Genomic DNA, 19737 nt, shown 5'->3' with positions numbered 1-19737 from the left:
ATCCCCATCTCTCTCTTTTCCACAGTTTCTTTATCTGCTTCTGCACCCTCTTCTCTCGCTCCATCCGGTCCCATCTCTCTTTCTCTTCCTCTCTCTTCTCTTCCTGCGGCTTCTCGTCTCCAGAGGCCACCCTGTGCCTCCTTTCTCTCCCCTTCTCTCCCTTCCCCTTAATAAAATCCTCCACGTGAGCCCTGTCGCATGCATGGTGTGTCTGTCTGTGCCTCCTGCCATTTTATATCAGACAGTCACCGTGAAATAGGAGTGACAGAGATTCTGTGATCTCGCGGTGATACCCTGGGAGACTTAAACCAAGCCGGCTTGCTCAGGTGCTTCTCTGCTCCTGTGTCGTTGGCTCCCCTCCAGATCAGGAAGCCACCTGTCACCTGAGAAGTTAGGATCCGCTTCAAGTGAGAACTGGCAGCTATTGCTGGCCTTGGGGAGAAGGTAACAGTGACCTTCCTGTTGCGATTGCTTCCTCAAAGCCAACCTGCCAGGGTCCCCATTTCTCTGAAGGGTCTCATGTCACAAAACTGTTTGCTTTCTTCTTTACATGTTATGAGAGGAGCCTAGGATTGGTAGAGAATAGATCATCTCTCCTATAACCAGATGGTTGTGTTTTTAGCATTCGGATTTGGGGTGTGTGGTGATGGGGCACCACACACACCCATGTGTACATGCCCACAGCATATAACAAACCATTATATATGAATGGAGTATTTTCTTCATAAAGGGATGCAATTGTATAAACTTCTCTGTGGAAAGAAAAGACCAAACATTTTAGGGTGACGAGGAGAAATAAGACATGTCTGGGCATATCCGGACAGGTCTGGAGGATTAGTGACTATGGGAGCCTCCAGCTTCCGTTTGGATCAGTGCTTCTTCTAACTTTGGCTGTGTGTTCCACCTGAGGAACTTTTAAAACTCCCAGAACCATCACCTTTGAATCTCCTGAGAGTGAGATCAAGACATCGTTTTCCTTACATTTCCACAAGGGCTCTGATACACAAGGTAGGTTGGTGGTCACGGATGCCTGTCGGAGACGGAGGAACATCTGGGTGGGAAGTGCTTCATCACCACACAGCTGCACCATACTTTAGCTGAGGGAAAGTTCTCTTCGTTTCAAAAAAAAAAGATGATGAATGATGGGAAACAAGGCTGTCAGTGAAAAACATCTTAGAGGTGACCCTTCCCCCATGCTTATACTAAGTTCCTTTTTTAAAAATTAAAATATAATTGTATCATTCCTCCCCTTCCTACCTCTCCCATGGCCCCCTCCCTCATAAATTCATGGTCCCCTTTTTTTGTTTTACACAAACACACACACACACACACACACACACACACACACACACACACACACACGCTCTGTTTAGTGTTACTTGTATGTATCTGATTTCAGAGCTGACCATTTGGTATTGGATAACCAATTTACCAGTGAGAGGGCTCCTCCTGAGGGAAGGCTATTTCCACTGCTCTCTGTATTCCTCAGTTGCCTGTCGTATTTCCACTGCTCTCTGTATTCCTCAGTTGCCTGTCATTCTTCATTTAGGGCTGGGGCCCTGTGAGGTCTCCCCGCTTCCACGTTGGCATGTCTACTGATGTTGTACTGCTTCATTTCTGCAGCCATATTATTGAGGTGTCATGGCTGAAGCTACCTTGTCATTTCTAGGAGACACAATCCCACGGCATAGTATCTGGTCCTCTGGTCCTCTGGCTCTTAGATAGTCTTTCTGCCTCCTTTTCCCCGGTGTTCCCTGAGCCTTAATGTGCAGGAGTTGTGTTGTAGATGTTTTCACTGGAGCTGGGCACTCTATGATTGATTCTTCTCTGCGTTTTCACCAGTTTTGGTTTCCTGTAATGGTCCCCCTCTGTTGCAAAGAGAAGGTTTTTCTGTTTGTTTTTGCATTGGAGAATGCACATATGCATGCACAAGTGTGTGTGTGTGTGTGTGTGTGTGTGAGAGAGAGAGAGAGAGAGAGAGAGAGAGAGAGAGAGAGAGAGAGAGAGAGAGCGCTACACTTATCTGTGAGTATAAGAATAAGTATTTAGAATGCACCTAGGAATTATGTGGGTTTAGTATTGGTAGTAAGTTCTCTTCTAAGATACACGAACTCACTAGTCTGTTGTGGAATATTAGCTGAAGATGTGTTGAATTCATTTATGCTGTGGAGCATTTGTTTAATGGTGCAAAGATGTGTTGCATTCTTTTTTTAATTTTTGAATGTATTTTATTTATTTTCTATCTGTGTAGGCACATACACACATGCTCAAGTCTTGGTGTGCATGTGGAGGTCAGAAGACAGACAAGTTCCAAAAGTTAGTTCTCTTTACATCATGTGGGTTCCAAGTCCTGAACTCAGGTCACCTCTTGAGGTGGCGAACACCAGCTTGATGGCCTGAAACTTGACTTTTTAACTGAACAAAAGTGTAGTTTGGGGAAACAATTTTCATCTTCATTGTGTGAGAGGTTACAGGCACAATAAATTAAAAGTTATATGTTAAACCAACATTTCCTTTATACAAAGTATTAAAATACAATCACATTTCTAAAATGAAACCATAGGTATACAGTTGTACTCATAAGTAAGTTAACTCAAAAGCTATAAAGAGAAACATCAGGAGCTGGAGAGATAGCCCAGAGGTTATGAGCACTGGCTGCTCTTCCAGAGGTCCTGAGTTCAATTCCCAGCAACTGCATGGTGGCTCAAAACCATCTGTAGTGAGATCTGGTGCCCTCTTTTGGCATGCAGTTGTAAATGCAGACAGAACATTGTACTATGATAAATAAATAAAAATTTAAAAAAAGAGAGAGAAAAAAACATCAATGGGGCAAAAGTATGAATGAAGACACTCTTGAATTCCCACTTTGCATCGAGCATCAAAAACTACCAATATTTTAGTCCTTTTCTTGCACAGTATTCTGTATCCACATTCTCTGTATCTGACTGGATTCCTGGACTTTATTTCATTTTCAGTGTGACACTCCCCACAAATATATATCATTGGCTGCTGCTTTGGGAGTTGAACGTCTTTCTGGGTGTCCATTGTTAGTGCCTCGGTACCTCAAAGGAGCTTCTCTGTACATGCAAAGCCTTTTTCCTGTGTTGCATTATTTTATGTTGCATTTGTTTAACTCTGTGAAGCTGTGTTACTTTGTCTGCCTAAAACACCTGATTGGTCTAATAAAGAGCTGAACGGCCAATAGCTAGGCAGGAGAAAGGATAGGAGGAGCTTCCAGTCAGAGAGAACATATATCGAGAGAAGAAAGGAGCAAGAAAGAGGAGAGGTGGACATCAGGGGCCAGCCACCCAGTTACACTGCCAGCCGCACAGTAAGAAGTAAAGAAAGGTATATAGAACAGAGAAATGCAAAAGCCCAGAGGCAAGAGGTAGACAGGCATTTATAAGAAAGAGTAAGTTTCCGTGTATTTATTTGGGATCTGGGTGGCGGGCTCCCAAAAGAGAAAAAACAAAACAAAAACAAAAAACCATCAACTACACTTGTCCCAGGTAATTGGCTAGATTCCTAGTACCAGGCATGATTTCTCTCCTGTTAAGTGAGCCTTAACTCCAATTAGACAATTGTTGATTGCCATCAAGATATGAGCGTCACTATTACACCCTTAGAGTATCTTGCCATGCTAGCTATCGTTGTGGGTCATAGGTGATACAGCTGGGTAGGACTATTGGCTGCCTCCCTCCATCGGCATCTTGCACAGAACCGTCTGGTAATGTGAAAGCTGGTTCTCAGGGAAGAAGCTTTTAGGCTGGATCCAGGTAGAATCCTGAGTCCTGTGCTAAAATGATGGTGTCTTCATCAACAGGGGTTTACTTTCAACCTCTGGCAGAAAACCAAGGGCAGCAGCAGTAGTCTATGTTGTTCTGGGGTCTCCTGGACAACCCTGACCTACAACTTGAAAGGGGGTGTCTCATGCCCGATACTGGGGTTTCTGTTAGATAGTCTATGGTTCTTGGAGGGGAGCATTGTCAATCTAAGTGGGATAACTTCATTTAAACTGTACATGTATACACACACACACACACACACACACACACACACTGGTATGTGTTATATGTAACTTTAGACAAATAAAAAATAATATAATTCCTTATGTCTTTCTTTTCAGACAACCTTGGTATTATTTTTCTCTCTTCCCTCCCTTTCCTTCTGCAAAATTTCCCCTTTTCTTCCACAATTAAAGCTATCCCCCTTTTTTTTCTCATTTCCCCCTATATACTAAGTTCTGTTTGTTTGTTTTGTTTTGTTTTTTTCAAGACAGGGTTTCTCCGTGTAGCCCTGGCTCTCTTGGAACTCACTCTGTAGACCAGGCTGGCCTTGAACTCACAGAGATCCATCTGCCTCTGCCTCCCAAGTCCTGGCAGCTCACATACCAAGTTCTTAAAAGTAGGATTTTCATTTTATTTTTAAAGTAAAAAACTTCAGGCTACAGAGATGTCTCAGTCAGTTAAGTGTTCGTTGTTCAAACATGTGAGTTTGATCTCCAGCATCTGCACAGAACACTGAGTGTGCCAGCCGGTAATCCCGGCACTGGGGAGGCAGAGACAAGGTCCCTCTGCGGCTTGCCTGGTAGCCAGTCTAGCCAAATTGGTGAAATCTGCGTTCCTTGGGAGACCCTGTGTCAAAAAATAAGGTGGGGGATGGTAAGATGACTTAGTAAGAAAGAGAGTTTGCCACTGATCCTGATGTCATGAGTTCAATCCCTACATTCCACAAGAGGAGAGAATTAACTCTCAAAAGTTGTCCTCTGGGTTCCACACTCACACTGTGGCACCTGTCCACACTTGTATTTGTGTGTGTGTGGTGCACACACAAAAATATAATAAATAAATATTTTAAAATAAGATGGAGAGCAATTGAGGGGAAATAAAAAAAAACTTCAATTGAGGCCACCCTCTGGACTCACACTCATCCACACATGTGTGTACATACATGATCACATTCACAGACACACAAATAAATAAAACAATTTGCTCTTTAGACAAGAAAACAACGATAACTGTTGAGTCAGGGTCTTTCAACTCCTCCATCAGGATTAGCAAATGGTTTTCTAAAGTCCTTTTCTCTTTTTGTTGTTTCTTTAGGGAAGGTATTTACAATGGATGGCTGTCCTCTTAGGCTGGCTGAGAAATGAGATCTGACTTGTTCCTGCTTTGGCTGTTTCCAGAACATCAATGACCATAAGGAGACATGCAGCCGGAATGTTTTTTAGGTCCTACCCAGCCCCATGGTCCCCCAGTCGCTTATAAAATAATCATTCAGAGGCTTAATATTAACTACAAATTGTATGGCCTATGGCAGACTTCTTGCTAGCTAGCTCTTATACCTTAACCCATTTCTATTAATCTATAAGTTGCCATGTGGCCATGGCATTACCGGTCTGCTGGCATCTTACTGCTCCTTCTGTGGCGGCTCGAATCTCTCCCTGCTCTCCTTTCTTCTCTCTGTATATCTGTTTGGATTTCCTGTCTGCCTCTAAGCTGCCTTGCCATAGGCCAATGCAGCTTTATTTATCAACACATATTCACGGCATACCAAAAGACATCCCATAGCAGAGACGTGTTAGCCATCTTCTCTTCTCTGCATGCCTCTTGAAGACACACCCTTTGTCTTACTTCTTTTCCTCCAGTTCTGTAAGTCACACTCAGAGTCTGACCCATGACAGTCAGGTGCTCTCCCACTGAGCAGCACTGCACCTTTCCCATCAGCCCCATCCTTCGTGACAACTGTCGACTAGTCCCCTGGCTTCCTGATGGTGCCATCTCTGCCTTATAGACTTGATCTATGGTGGGAAGAGGGAGGAAAAAGATCATAAAGCCAAAATTGGTTTATGAAAGTTAGAGACTGTTTTAAGCCTTGAAGTTAATGCAGAAAGTGTTTAAGTCTTAATTTCATATAAATAGTCTGTTTACAAAATAGGGAAAGGAAAAAAATATGATCTGGGATTATTGGCTTGACTGATTGCTTGTTTCAGCTCTGGTACAGATAGAAAGGATGTCAAGTGTAGGGTGAATGTAAGTGGGGCCAGTGGGCCCACTTCCCTGTTCCTTTTCCCTCCTCTCCACTGCAAGATAGATTTAGCTTATTAGATGTACCAGCAGTTAAATCACCAGTTTTAGAAATGTGATGTTGTAGAAACAGCATGCTCCAAAATATCACCTACTGCATTTGAATACAAATGCACTTGCTGATAAAGCAAATGAAATTTAGCCTCATCTTATCACCTCTGAAGACTGGGGCTTTTCTTTCTCTATCAGCTGGTCTGGCTGTAGGTGGAACACAGGGCAGGGAGGGGAACTTGGGCTATTCAGGGAGACAAGTATTCATGGCACCTGAGTTGGAATCATGGAATCATAGGTTGTGAGCATCAGAAGGGATTTGGACTGTATTTCCCTTGACTCAGACAGATAAGAGAAGTCCACAAGTCCACAAGTCCACAAGTGAGGCAGATGCCAGAGGCTTCTTGACTGAGGGCTGGGGAAATAGCACTTAAGAGCATGGCTATTAGTATCTCTACTTTTAGAGACCTCATTGGTATAGCTACATTTAGAAACATGAAGCTAGCTCCATAGTGAGCTACTAAACAAGGATTGGTTTGTTTTAAATATTTGTTTGGTGCCACTTTTGGAAAAGAAATCCTTCCTGTAGCCCATGGAGAGAGAGAGGAAAAAATTCTTTTTTTTAAAAAAAGATTTATTTATTTATTTATTTATTATGTATACAGTATTTTGCCTGCATGTGTCCCTGCAGGCCAGAAGAGGGTACCAGATCTCATTACAAGTGGTTGTGAGCCACAATGTGTGTGGTTGCTGGAAATTGAACTCAGGACCTCTGGAAGAGCGGTCGGTGCTCTTAACCACTGAGCCATCCCTCCAGCCCATGGAAAAATTCTTATTGATCTTACTGTCCCCCAAATGCTTTGCTTTGTCACATGTGATGGTCTGCAAAGGAGAGGCATGAAGAGAAGGAGAAACGGGAAGTAAACACAGGTTTGAATCTCTGCAGGGAAGTCTTCTGTGTCAATTCCAATCAGGGGAAATGGACCCAACAGGTATATTCTCAGTGACAACTGTCTGAGAAACAGTGAAGCACCCGTTTCAGCTCATGCTTTGATTACGGTCATTTTCTCTTTCCAAAGGAGCCATTTTCTTAGGCAACATCACACTAAATAAATCTCTTGTTGACAGTCTCCTTTTCACACCGGTGTGTGCGTGCTGGAGAACACAGCCCCTGGTTTAGCTGGCTGGTACATTAGGCCATGCCTTCTAGCTCCTCCACGACAGGATCAGGTCCTGCCAGGGAGTCCTGTGGCACGGAGTAATGCTAAATTTAGATAGTAAATTGGCCTCTGCGAGGGTACCACATAGTAGCATGATATATTTGGCTAAAATACGTATCACAGTCAACATTAAATGGGCACTTTTAGGGTGCCTGACGCTACTTTTGTGTCCATTTGCACACACAACTGAACCCAGTTCACAGAACAGCGCCATGATGTTGGCATCCCTGAGGCTCAGGAGTCCACGCTATCCCTTCAATGTCAGTGTCATTGGTCATCAAATTAACATCGTTTGCCTGGATTCTGTTTCTATCTCTCAATGATTCCCAAATTGGGCAAGGAGAAATTAGATTTTCTTCTCGAGTCCCTCAATCCAGACAAAAGTAAATAATGAGCCTTAGCACACTGTTCCCAGCAAAGGCTTCAAACACCCTGAGAAATTAAATCAGTAAAATTGACCTTTGTTCTAGTGTTTTGGCTCACCCCATATTCTGGTAAATTAAACCGTCTTCCTCAAGTGTTTATGTTCTGCAAACAGGAAGGTCCTCACCAGGCTGGCTACAGTCAACTCTCCCCATGACTACGACAGTTTTATAGCCAATTTCCCCCTCCCTCCCTGCTGCTGCTCTCTTCCTCCTGTAGCCTTAGATTTCAAGACACAGACCCAATTACTAGTTGTATATTAGACCCTGCAAACAGAAGGCTCAGCTCCTCCAGCATCAGGAAACTTTAATGAAATTAAGCAGGGCAGGGGAAAGAATTTACATTTTTCTTCTCACATTAGTTAGGGCACCGGTCATCAATCTCTTCTCTCCTTCCTCCCTGCTCAAGATCTAGTTTAATCATTACCAGATCAAAGTGGACCAGATCAAAGATTCCAGAAAGGCAGTAAGGCTGGCCTCGTGTCCCAGCCATACGAGGCTGGGGCAGAGTTTAGAACGATGTTTCGATAATGACAGCAGGCAATGGCACACTACGGTGCTTTTGTTTCTGCTGTGAAATTTTGAATATATTTGAGTCATTAATAAGATAATTCCCCACATGACTATTCTGTTTTTGTGAGTGTTCTGGGACCTTTGGATTTGTTCTAACACAGAAGGGTCATAGGTGTGATCTACAATGGTCATCATTCGGGCTGGTGTTAGGACTGTTGTGTGTCACTTACCTGCATGTTTTCCATATAACATTTTACAAATCTGAATATAAAATGTTTATCCTTGCCGGGCGGTGGTGGCGCACGCCTTTAATCCCAGCACTTGGGAGGCAGAGGCAGGCGGATCTCTGTGAGTTTGAGGCCAGCCTGGTCTACAGAGTGAGATCCAGGAAAGGCGCAAAGCTACACAGAGAAACCCTGTCTCAAAAAAAAAAAAAATGTATGTCCTTTCAAAATTGTTTAGATATACAGAGAGCCACTGTCTCTGGAATTTGATGCTTGGGCCACCACTCTTGGCCTTTTGACTAAGACTCTTCTCTTACTCTCCGTCTCTGGTAACTACTGTTCTCCCCTCTGTTTCTCAGAATTCCTCATCAGAAGGATTAATGTTTAAGTGTGATGATGTCGTATTTGTCTTTCTATGCCCAGATTATTACTATTTATTATGGATTTATAGTTGTCTATATTGTGACAAATGACAGAATTCCCTTCTCTTTCAGGGCTGAATAAATTATATATATATGTTTATAATACATTTCACTTATATACAGAATCACATTTTATTTCTTTATTTATTGATGGACATTTAGTTTGTTTCTGTATCTTGACTATTGGGGTTAATGCAGGAGTGAACACTGAACAGATGTGGTGAGCCTGCCAGCAGCCAGAAAACTGTATGGCTGGCCATCCCTCCTACCCCTATCATTAGTTCAGGAAACAGTCAAAGGTGGAAATAAATTCGGCATTAAATTAGTTTTCACCCTGAAAATGTAGGAGAGTTTCATCTGCCAGCTCCAAAGGAAGTTGTATAAGGATTTGCATCAACTTGTGCCTAACAGTGGCAACAGGAAAACTCACGGCCTCTCCAGGTGACTTGCTCACTGCAACGTCCTCCTTCAGATATTCTTGTTGTTAATCATTAGTCAGCTTTGCCTCGTGATGATGAAATAGCTGACGTGAGATACTTAAAAGAAAATGAGGTTTATTTAGTTCACAGCTTTGGAGGCTTAAAGCCAAGGATTGGGCAAGGAGAGACCATGGGTTTAGCCTTTAGTATGTGTGCGAGGTGACAGCAAGTTATGGAGGGAATGTGTGTGTCTAAGAGCTTACATTTCAGAGAATGAGAATGTGTGTGTGTGTGTGTGTGAGAGAGAGAGAGAGAGAGCGAGAGAGAGAGCGAGAGCGAGAGAGAGAGAGAGAGAGAGAGAGAGAGAGAGAGAGAGAGACAGAGACAGAGAGAGACAGAGAGAGACAGAGAGAGACAGAGAGAGAGAGAGAACTTCCCACCCCACTAGGGCCCACTTCACTCTCCTCCACTTGTGAATGTACAGTCTAAATGTAAATTATGGTTCTAGTAAGTGTCCCTCCTAGCTCCATAGTTTGAACCATTTTCTTCTTCATGCCTAAAATCCTTCACTGCCAAAGGTATTTGTGGGTACTAACTGGCCTCTTGGTGTCAAAGGACAGTCTTCCATAGGAAGACTAAAATCAAGTTATTTTAAGGTTCCCTCTTTACTACTTCATATATATATATATATATGCACATTAATGAATAATTACCCCATAATTCCAACCATACACTTTCCTCTTAAAAACCTTATTGCCTTCCAAGTTTCTATGGGTCAAGCCAGCTAATAACTTTTGCAAGAATAGCAGACAAATGATAGAACTGATTAGAACATGCTCAGGGACCTGAGAACACCCTCAGGGAGTCTGAATTTCCCTGAAGGCCTGCTTAGAGCTGTCCATTCCACCCACAGACGCTGACAATAACTCTCCGGCATGGCAGGTACACACTGTAGCAATAGCAACCCTCGGGCAGCATTTGGAATACTACCTAGAATTTCAGACTTTGGAAGATGCCAGATCATTTGCCCGCAGGGTCTGGTCCTTGACCCTGATCTGTTATGTTTTATGGAGGTTACCTTGAAGTCTGGGTTGATCATGGCTGACTCAGCCAAGTCAATCTGGTCTGTGATACTTAATCTTTAGATGGGAAGAAACAAGAGAAAAAAGATTGGTGTGTATGTATTTCTCTCTCTCTCTCTCTCTCTCTCTCTCTCTCTCTCTCTCTCTCTCTCTCTGTGTGTGTGTGTGTGTGTGTGTGTGTGTGCACGCATACAGGAGCTGGAGAAAAATTCTTGGGAAAGCAGAGTTCTCCACACAATAGAACATCAGTTTGAAGTATTTATCTGAGTCCATAAAACGGCATTAGATGGCAATTTGGGCTCACAGGTCTTTCTACCACAGCTCTGACATGTGACAGATGATTCCTGATTCATCTGTGATTAGCGGCTTTGTGGTTAAGGTTTTCGTGTGCAATGAGGCTTTTGATGCCCATGTGTATTTTGCCTGAGAGATTCTGGGGAAAATATCGCATATCTGCTTGCAAACTAGGGCACATATCCCTGACAGCTGCAGAATCAGGAACTCCTGGCATAACAAATGACCCTGCTTGAAGGGCACCACACAAGCCCTGCCAGCCTCCTGACCTCACTAGTGGGAGCTCAGATGAATGCCCCACACCAAACCCAGCCTAACCACTTTGGGTTCAGAGGTGAGGAACAGGAAGTTGAAAGCAGCAGCTTGGAATGGTGGGCCTCAGAGGAGGTCTTCCAGAAACCAAAGACTGCTTAGTCCCTTAAGTCAATTAAGTGAGAGAATTCACCAGTCGGCCTTGAATTGTGTGCATCAGAAACAGTAATCAGGCAGTTGTGAGCCACCTGATGTGGGTGCTGGGGACCAAACCCAGGTCCTCTGGAAGAGCAGCAGCAAATGCTCTAATTGCTGAGTCAACTCTTAGTGCCAAAGATTGACTTTTTAAAGAAACATATTTTAAGTAAAAAAAAGTCCAAGAAAGAAAGAGAGAAAGAAAGAGAGAAAGAAAGAAAAAGACATTTGTCAAAGAATTATGGATATAAAGTGAGTACAAAAGCTGGGGGTAGAATGGGGTGGGGTGGGGGGGGGGGTGGCAAAGGACTTTCATCCCAGCACTCGGGAGGCAGAGGCAGGTAGATCTCTGTGAGTTCGAGGCCAGCCTGGTCTACAGAGTGAGTTCCAGGACAGCCAGGGATACACAGAAGAAAGCCCGTCTTGAAAACAATAACAAGAGAAGTGAGTACAGATGTTTTGCACAGTAGTTCCTCTTTCCACAGGCCCATCAGTCATCTGTGGTCAATTTCAATCTGAAAATAGTAAATAGAGAATTCCCAAAATGAACAACTTGGAAGGTTTTATTTTTTTTTCAACCTAAGAGTTTTAAATGGCAATTTTTTTTATAGTAGGCTGTTATAATTTTTCCTTCTTATTATTAGTTATTCTTAACATCTTTGGGTGTCTAATCTATAAATTTAGCTTCACTCATAGAAATATTTGTGTATAGGAATAAAGATAATTTATATGAGGCTTAGTGCATATGTGCTTTTAGACATCTCCAGGCTGTCTTGGGTGAATCCTCTGCAGTTAAGGTAATGGAGAAGAAGCTCTGCAAACTGGCTAATATTTTTATAACCACAGCAAAGTAGTACAGAGAAAGCTTTGTGTTTTGATTAGTTTTTTTGTTTTGTTTTGTTTTGTTTTTTTGTTGTTTTGTTTATTTTGGTCAAATTGACATAAGTTAGAGTTATCTGAGAAGAACAACATAAATTGAGAAAATGCCCCCACCAAGTTAGTCTGTGGGGAGGCTGGGCTGCAGTTTTTTGATTTATGTTGACGTAGGCAGGCCCACCATATGGTAGGGGGTGCCATCCCTAGGCTGGCAGTCCTGGTGCTATAAGAAAACAGGTTGAGCAAGCCATGAGGAGCAAGCAAGTAAGCAGCACCCCTCCACGGCCTCTGCATCAGCTCCTTCTTCCAGGTTTCTGCCCTGTTTGAGTTCCTGACCTGACTTCTCTCAGTGACGGACTGTGACATAGGCGGAACTAAACCCTTTCCTGCCCAAGTTGCTTTGGTCATGGTGTTTTATCCAGCAATAGAAACTCTAACTAAGACACCTTGTATGAAACATGTTAAAATTGCAATGATGTTAGGTGTTCTTTGGATATTTCTGAAGGTGTCCTTCTCCGGCATTTGGAATTTAGGCTGCAGCCCTTGTTTCTGGTAGATTCCTCAACATATAGCACAGTCCATGCTCTTAAGCAAATTTGAGAAACATGACCAGTTAGTCCAGGTAGAGGTAGATGGAGTGCTTGGTTGCTGGTGTTGCATCACTTCTGGAGGACTAGGTGGATTGCTCTGCTTGTCCAACTTCTTGTCGAAATGACATGGACATTTTTGCTATGTATGCCTCCAATGCTACACCGTGCTCTGATGTGTCTCTTCCAAAATGTTCACAGTTTTGCTCATGGCCTTTTGGCCACAGGGTTACCATAGAGCTGGCCGCCTATACTGGTTACATGGGGTGGTTGTTTTCTTCTTTTTATTTATAAACAACATAATCTGATTGTGGAATAGATAATACTACCAGTCCAAAGATGCTGTGGGCCTTACCTCCTTATCCTGGGCTCTGAACTATGAGTTTGTGAGGCAGACACTGCAAAGCCTGATACTTTCCCTGGAACCATCTGAGGAAATGGATTGCATTAACCATGTGGTGTCGGTGCCACCAAATCCCAAGGATTCATCACAACTGTGGGAAAGGTTAAACACAAAGCTACCAATTGCACAGATAAGGACGGTGCTTATCTTGACACAGCTTTAGGACATTAAATAATATGTTCTTTTAAAAAAACCAAGGCCCACGTGAACTCCAGATAAAATCTGAAAGGCATTCCTGTCGTAATAAGCCACAAGAAAGCACTGGGACAAACAGTGACTCAAACCCCGGCTGTGCAGATGGAGTCATTGGAATAGTCTGACCCAGAAGAAGTCCCTTCTCAGAGGTTGTGGGTTCTGTGCAACACTGCTTTTCAGAGTGCATCAGGGGTAAAGGACATGCTCAAATCTATTTGTTGCATGAACTGGGTTCAAAGATACAAGCAAGGGAGGAAAAAAAATAGTTCTTCTTCAAAGATGGAAAAACCAGGCTCACAGTTCTGGCTGCGATCCAAGCTGTAAGTCTTCATGGAATACTACAGGGTGTGGCAGCTTTTGCACAAATAAACAAGTGACCGACATCCTGGCTTATCTCAAAAATTAAAACTAAGAGCAGGATCGGAGGGGTGGAAACTCACTGAGCAGTCCCAGCCAAAACAGTAACTGCAAATAGAGACTCCGTGAACCTCTAAATAGGTGAGGCTAGCTTCAAAATATTTGAATCAGAACACAGAGTCAAAGTTAGGTTTCCATTGTGTTATTTAAACATTTGGGAGGTTATCTGGGAAATTCATAGTGCCCAAATATTATTTAAGAAATGAAATAATTCTTGAACGAGGAAACATGTAGGAGAAAATTTGAAATTGACCCAGATTTAGTGACCCCCAAAATAGGAAAATGTGATTTGGTTGTTACATTGAAGCTTAGTTCCCTGAAGAGCTAAACTATGTGTAGGACATCATTCTCACACACATCTCAGGGTTTTCATTGCTGTAAAGTGACACCGTGACCATGGCAACTCATAACGAAAACATTGAATTGAGGAGGCTCGCTTACAGTTTCAGAGGTTCAGTCCATTATGAACATGAAGGGGAGCATGACAACGTGCAGGTAGATGTGGTGCTGGAGCCGAGAGTCCTTCATCTTGCAGGCAACAGGAAGTTGACTGACTCACTGGGTGGTATCCTGAACATATGAAACCTCAAAGCCCGCCCCCACAGTGACACATTTCCTCCAACAAGGCCACACCCCCTAATAGTATCATTCCCTTTGGGGGGCCATTTTCTTTCAAACCACCACAACATAGAACTCAAAGCAAAGCTTTAACCCCAAATATTAGTGACAGGGAGGTGTCATGACTTCATCAAGGCAAGAGACTGGAACTCCAAAAATCCAGCTAAGGACTCCTGAGTCTTTCATGTAACACTTACTGTCTCGTCCCCCTGAAGTTACTGGCAGATTTCAGATAAAGACATCTCCTAAGAGAAACGTTCTAGTGTATGTTTGAAAAGGTGAAAGATGATGTGACTGGAATTGTGTCATTCTATCAGGCAAGGTAAAGCAAAACCAATGCTGCAGAGAAAGTTCTTGGACCAGGAGAATGTGGGTCTGTACTGTCTACCCTGGGAGATTTAGGATAGGTTTCCTGTTGTGTGACTTTTTCTGGAGAAATGTGAGCAATAGTCTCTTCACTCTAGACAGAGCACCAAGGACAGACCAAAGAAAGAATTCCACCCAAAACCAACTTGGTGAACCAATATGAGTTTGTTGGGCCTAGTTACAGAAGTGTGAGCGAAGGGCTACTTACAGGATTATGGATGACCCCAAAACATCTGCACTACCAAAATGTCTCACCACAGCATGGATGATGACCTCCCAAAAGTTAATAGATGGTATGGTAGTCTGAATGTAATTGGCCCCCATAAACTCACAGGGACTGGCACTATTAGGAGGTATGGCCTTGATGGAGGAAGTGTGTCATTCTGGAGGTGGGTTTTGAGGTCTCATATGTGCTCAAGCCAGCCCAGTGTCTCGGACCACTTCCTGTTGCCTGTAGGATCGAGATGTAAGAACTCGCAGCTCCAGCATCATGGCTGCCTGAATGCTGCCTTGTTTCCCACCATCACAATAATGATCTAAACCTCTGAAACCATAAACCAGTCCATTAAATGTTTTCCTTTATAACAGTTGCCATGGTCATGGTATCTCTTCACGGGAACCCTAACTAAGACAGAAATAATCCTGTTTCAGTGAACACTCCACACTATATATAGGATATATACCCATTTATCCTAGCATCTTCCTGAGGACACAGGTAGCTTTGGGAGAGAGGCAGAAGGTACAAGGGAGGCTGGAGTCTCAGGTGAGGGCCTGACAACCCCCTCTTCCCACTCTTTCCATGAGGGAACATCAATACCCCTGATCTTGTGAAGGATTCATGCAGGTTATCGCAGATGCTCTGATTTCAAGCATGGCAAAGGCTTGCCATGGTGGAAGAACAGTGCTCCACATTTCCCAGTGCATTTAGGAACTTTTTATTGTTAAAAAGATCGATATAGCAAACATACACAACCAAGATATGGCTTAACAAATTATTACAAGGCACTCTACTCATGACCCTTCTCAAGGGATTGAACACTGTCAACCTCCTTGAAGCCCTCCACTGCCTCTTCCAATAATTCTCACCCCCACTTAATGTGGGGATTTAACAAGGCAACTTCATGTAGTTAAAAAAGGAGGTTAATTTTGGGGTAACTTACAGCCAGTAAAGGGGTTGGTTATGGGATCTGTGAGAGGTGAGGTACAGTCCAGCAGGGTTCTCTGGAGAACTCTGACTTGGTCTGCCATCCAGCATCCAGGATCACGAGGAACCAAGAGACCAGACACATCCAGATATCAGGTCTTAAGGGCTCTTGTCTCGGCCCTAACCCAGCGGCAGGTCATAGGTAGGCTTGGCAGTTACCAGAAGCCTCACTAGGGGTAGTACTTCCAGGTCAAAGCTGGAACAGTTACCCACTACACCCACTGATTATCATCTGAATACACACCCTATTAACTTTATAATTTCAAATGTAAAAATGTAGGTATCCACTTGTCTCCAATGGGTCAGGAGTCCTACATTCCTCCTTTTCTTTTTGCCCACACCTGTCTTTTTGTGGTGGCATTCAGGTTTTATGTCCGTCTATGATCTCTAAAGGTCCTGTCTTGAAAAGCATAGTCCTCCATGAATACTTACTGTTGAGCTAGTGGGAGCACATGGACAGGGTGGCGCGAGGTCTAGAAGGTGGGTAAAGATCAAAATGCCGGCTGGTGGGAAAAGGAGCCCATGTAGAAAGCAGCTCTCGGAGGAAGCCTTACTTAGGTGGGTACTTTGTCACTTCTGTAGTCTTTTGTTTTGCCCGAAGTGTTTAATTTGAATTAGATTGCAAGGAAACATCAGGCAAACCCTAGTTGGGAACTTTCTATAAAATAACTAGTGCTGTGGCTCAGAAAGTGGGATCTCAAATACTGTCTCTTCGATGCTGAGGGATCACAGAACATACCTGAATGAGGTCCCCCTACTCTCCTCTTGCTCCTCTCCCTCCAGAGTGAAGAGAAACACCCTGCAAATTTTTCCTCTATCAACCTGACCTGATCCTCTAAGAAAGGAACACAATAAATTACCTTTAGTCTCCCCCTATGCCCAAAATTTCTTTAATCAAAGAAAACCAAACTCAAAGGATCATTTTTTTTTTCTTTTTTTTATGGTCTGCCCCACACTATTGTCTGTTATTTAGGTCTCCTAGAGAATCACCCACAGTCCATTGTCTGTTGGGCTCTATGGACTTTGTCCTGGGCTAGTGTTTGTTTTGGAAACCCATGAAGTTCTCCTTAAATCGTCCACTATCCGACACTCCCTCCTAGGCTGGAGTAGAGGGACAGTCGAGTTTCTGAATCACACTGGGCTGTGATTTTCCCTTTTACACATTAATACATTTCCATGCTTTTTGTTTGTTTAGTCAATCTTTGTCAGTTTATTACTGTGACCCTGCTTCAGAGGGTATAGGAGAAATACTCCTTTGCCCCACACTGGGAATTTGGGAATGTGAACGTTAGTCACTTTTATCCTTGGAATCCAGCAATCTAGAAAGTCCACAGACTTAAGATATCACAAGGTTGTTAGTCTCTTGTATAAACTTTTTTTCTATTCATGATGCTGCACCAATATTCAAAAGAAATTTCCCATGTAAGAATTTTTAGCCCTTTTAATCCCAGCACTTGGGAGGCAGAGGCAGGTGGATCTCTGGGTTCATGGACAGCCTGGTCTACATAGTGAGTTCTAGGACAGCCAGGGCTACACAGGAAAACCTTGTCTTAACCACCCTCCCCACCCCCAAAAGAGAATTTTTACCATTTTGCAATAAAACAGCATTGCTTGGCCACAGAAGCTCCCAATTTTTCTGTCTTATGTGCACCCCTGACTTACAGCTATGTAGATTAGCAGTTTGAAAATTCCATGCCCCCCAATATAAAATAAGGGATCATGGATGAGATATTAGTAGAACACTTTTGGTAGTGTTGACATAAGTGTTCCAAGACTTCATTTTTTTGTTATATTAGGTTTTGAGCTCATCTCCTGATTCTCTGGGAGAGCAAGAGCCTTCATCTGTGGGAAAATCTGTATTACATAAACGTTTCTTAATGGATTTTCTATATTAAGAATAGGAGAAATATGATTCTAGTTGTTAAGTTAAAACTTGAATATTTTCAGTTTAAAATTCCCCTAGGAAAGAGTATCTGTGGAAACATAAGAATTCCAAAGTTTGGAATTCTCCTTCCACGTCCCTGAATCCTGCTGCCGTCAAGGTTTTGCTGAGGAACCATTTTCCAGGTCAGCAGCGCTGACCCTCTAGTGGTTACAAACTCAACCATTAGCCTGTGGACACATTAGTCAGCAGCTGCCCATCTGCTGGTTGCGTTAGACATTAACTGGTTCTTGGCTGGATGCTGTGCCCAGGCATTGGAGTGGCCCTTATTTGAGCAACTCCCAGAATCCCTGAGAGCAGGAGGGCATGAGAGATCACCCAGTCCAAAGTCATTGTCTGTCTGTTCCATGCCATGCTTTCTTCCTCCCAAACTCCCAAACCTGAAGCGCTCAGGTAGAGCGGAACAAGGCCTTGTTCAGTTTTAGGACTCCTGACGTCCAGTCGCAAATGGCCATTGACATTTCTGTCATCTCAGCCAAAGCTCCCGCCGGTCCTCTCATTTCCTTCCTGACAACACATCGTGATAATTACCACCTGCCCTGAAGGGTCTACGGAACTAATGGAGGGTGGACACATACATGGTCTGTCCTCCCTTCGAAACAGGTTCTCATGTAGCACCTAGCCTTGAACTTGCTCTGTGGCAGAGGATAACCTTAATCTTTGGCTGCTCCTGCCTCCATCTTCCCCTGTGCTGGGAGCACAGGCTATCCCACTATGTGAGTTTCTGCAGTGCTGAGCACTGAACTGGGCTTAGTGCCTGTTAGGCAAATACTCTACCACCCGAGTTCTACCCTAGATGCAATGCTTCATAAATTATCACCTTGTCAATCAATAAAGGGGGAAGTGGGTGATATCATAATTATGGGAGTATTACCAGGCCGAAGTCTAAAGAGCAGTAGGTAAGTTTAGATAAGGCAAGGTGAATACAAACACCTCGACAATTGTATGTTAGGAGTTCCACTTGTTAATGTTGCCTGGGCTGATCTTCAACTTTGAGTCTCAGGCAGTCGCCCAAACTTCAGATTTCCAAGTAGCTGAGACCACTATCACCCAAGATGACACATATTCTGTGAATGTAAATTTTAATTCTAAAACATTTGAGAGCAGATATGGTTACATGCGTCTCTAATCTCAGCTATTTGTGAGACTGAGGCAGGGGGATAACAAGTTTGAAGTCATCCTCAAGTGTAGGTTATGAGTTCTATGATCTTTGGTTGGAAGTATCTTAAATTTGCTGGGCAGTGGTGGTGCACACCTTCAATCCCAGCACTTGGGAGGCAGAGGCAGGCGGATCTCTGTGAATTCGAGGTCAGTCGGAAACCATATCTTGAAACATTATCCCCTTCCCCCCAGATATCTTAAGTTTTTATGTAGATAAAAGTATTTATTCCTTTTGTCTCCATGTTTTCCTAGTAGTTTTAGCTAGAAACAATTTTTTTTTTCTTATTGCTCTAGAGACCTGATTGAAATTTGGGAAAGTTGATGAATACTAGAATCTTCCCACTCTTCAGAAGAGTTCATGTGGTGTGTTTATAACTTGTTTTGTCTGGGATGAGATGCCACATGGGCCTCTTCCACTTTGTGAGGCTTTCCTTGCAAGATGATTGGGGTTCACCATGAGGGTGGTACTGGGGAACTGGGCCAAATGTGTGTGTTTTGTCCCCACCTGCTTGGAATCTGAAAGGCTCCGTGTATAGGCAGTATCTATAGCCTGAGCTCAAGCTTGCCAGGAGGGCAGACTGGAAAATAACCAAGAGATGGCCATCCTACTCATGAACTTTTTTTTTTTTCAATTTTAACCCTTTTTTTTTTGTTGTTTTTTGTTTTTTGGGTTGCGGGGTGGGGTGGGGCACACAGGCATGTGTTACAGAGGACAGCTTTAATGATTTTGATCTCCCCTTCCACCATGTGGGTACCAGAGAGCAATCTCAAGCTTGGTGGCTGATGCTTTTTGGCTGTCATCTCATTGGTCCTCACGGACTGAGTGGGAAGAGTGCAGATTCACAGAG

The 19737-nt window shown here is 43.3% G+C and overlaps 1 protein-coding gene across 1 annotated transcript; it reads right to left on the bottom strand.

Annotated features, from left to right (window-relative positions):
• Positions 1 to 245: 245 nt before the first annotated feature.
• On the bottom strand, positions 246 to 3045 carry LOC114705048 (DNA-directed RNA polymerases I, II, and III subunit RPABC4-like). The gene is made up of 2 exons (XM_037210451.1): positions 2866 to 3045; positions 246 to 383 (listed from the first exon to the last, which is right to left on the bottom strand). Exons 1-2 carry the CDS (start codon positions 3043 to 3045, stop codon positions 246 to 248), a joined length of 318 nt encoding a protein of 105 aa, XP_037066346.1.
• Positions 3046 to 19737: the final 16692 nt, after the last annotated feature.

The sequence above is a fragment of the Peromyscus leucopus genome, chromosome 13 (genome assembly GCF_004664715.2).
Source record: "Peromyscus leucopus breed LL Stock chromosome 13, UCI_PerLeu_2.1, whole genome shotgun sequence".
NCBI classification, from domain to species: domain Eukaryota; kingdom Metazoa; phylum Chordata; class Mammalia; order Rodentia; family Cricetidae; genus Peromyscus; species Peromyscus leucopus.
This window is presented reverse-complemented; position numbering and strand designations above follow the sequence as displayed.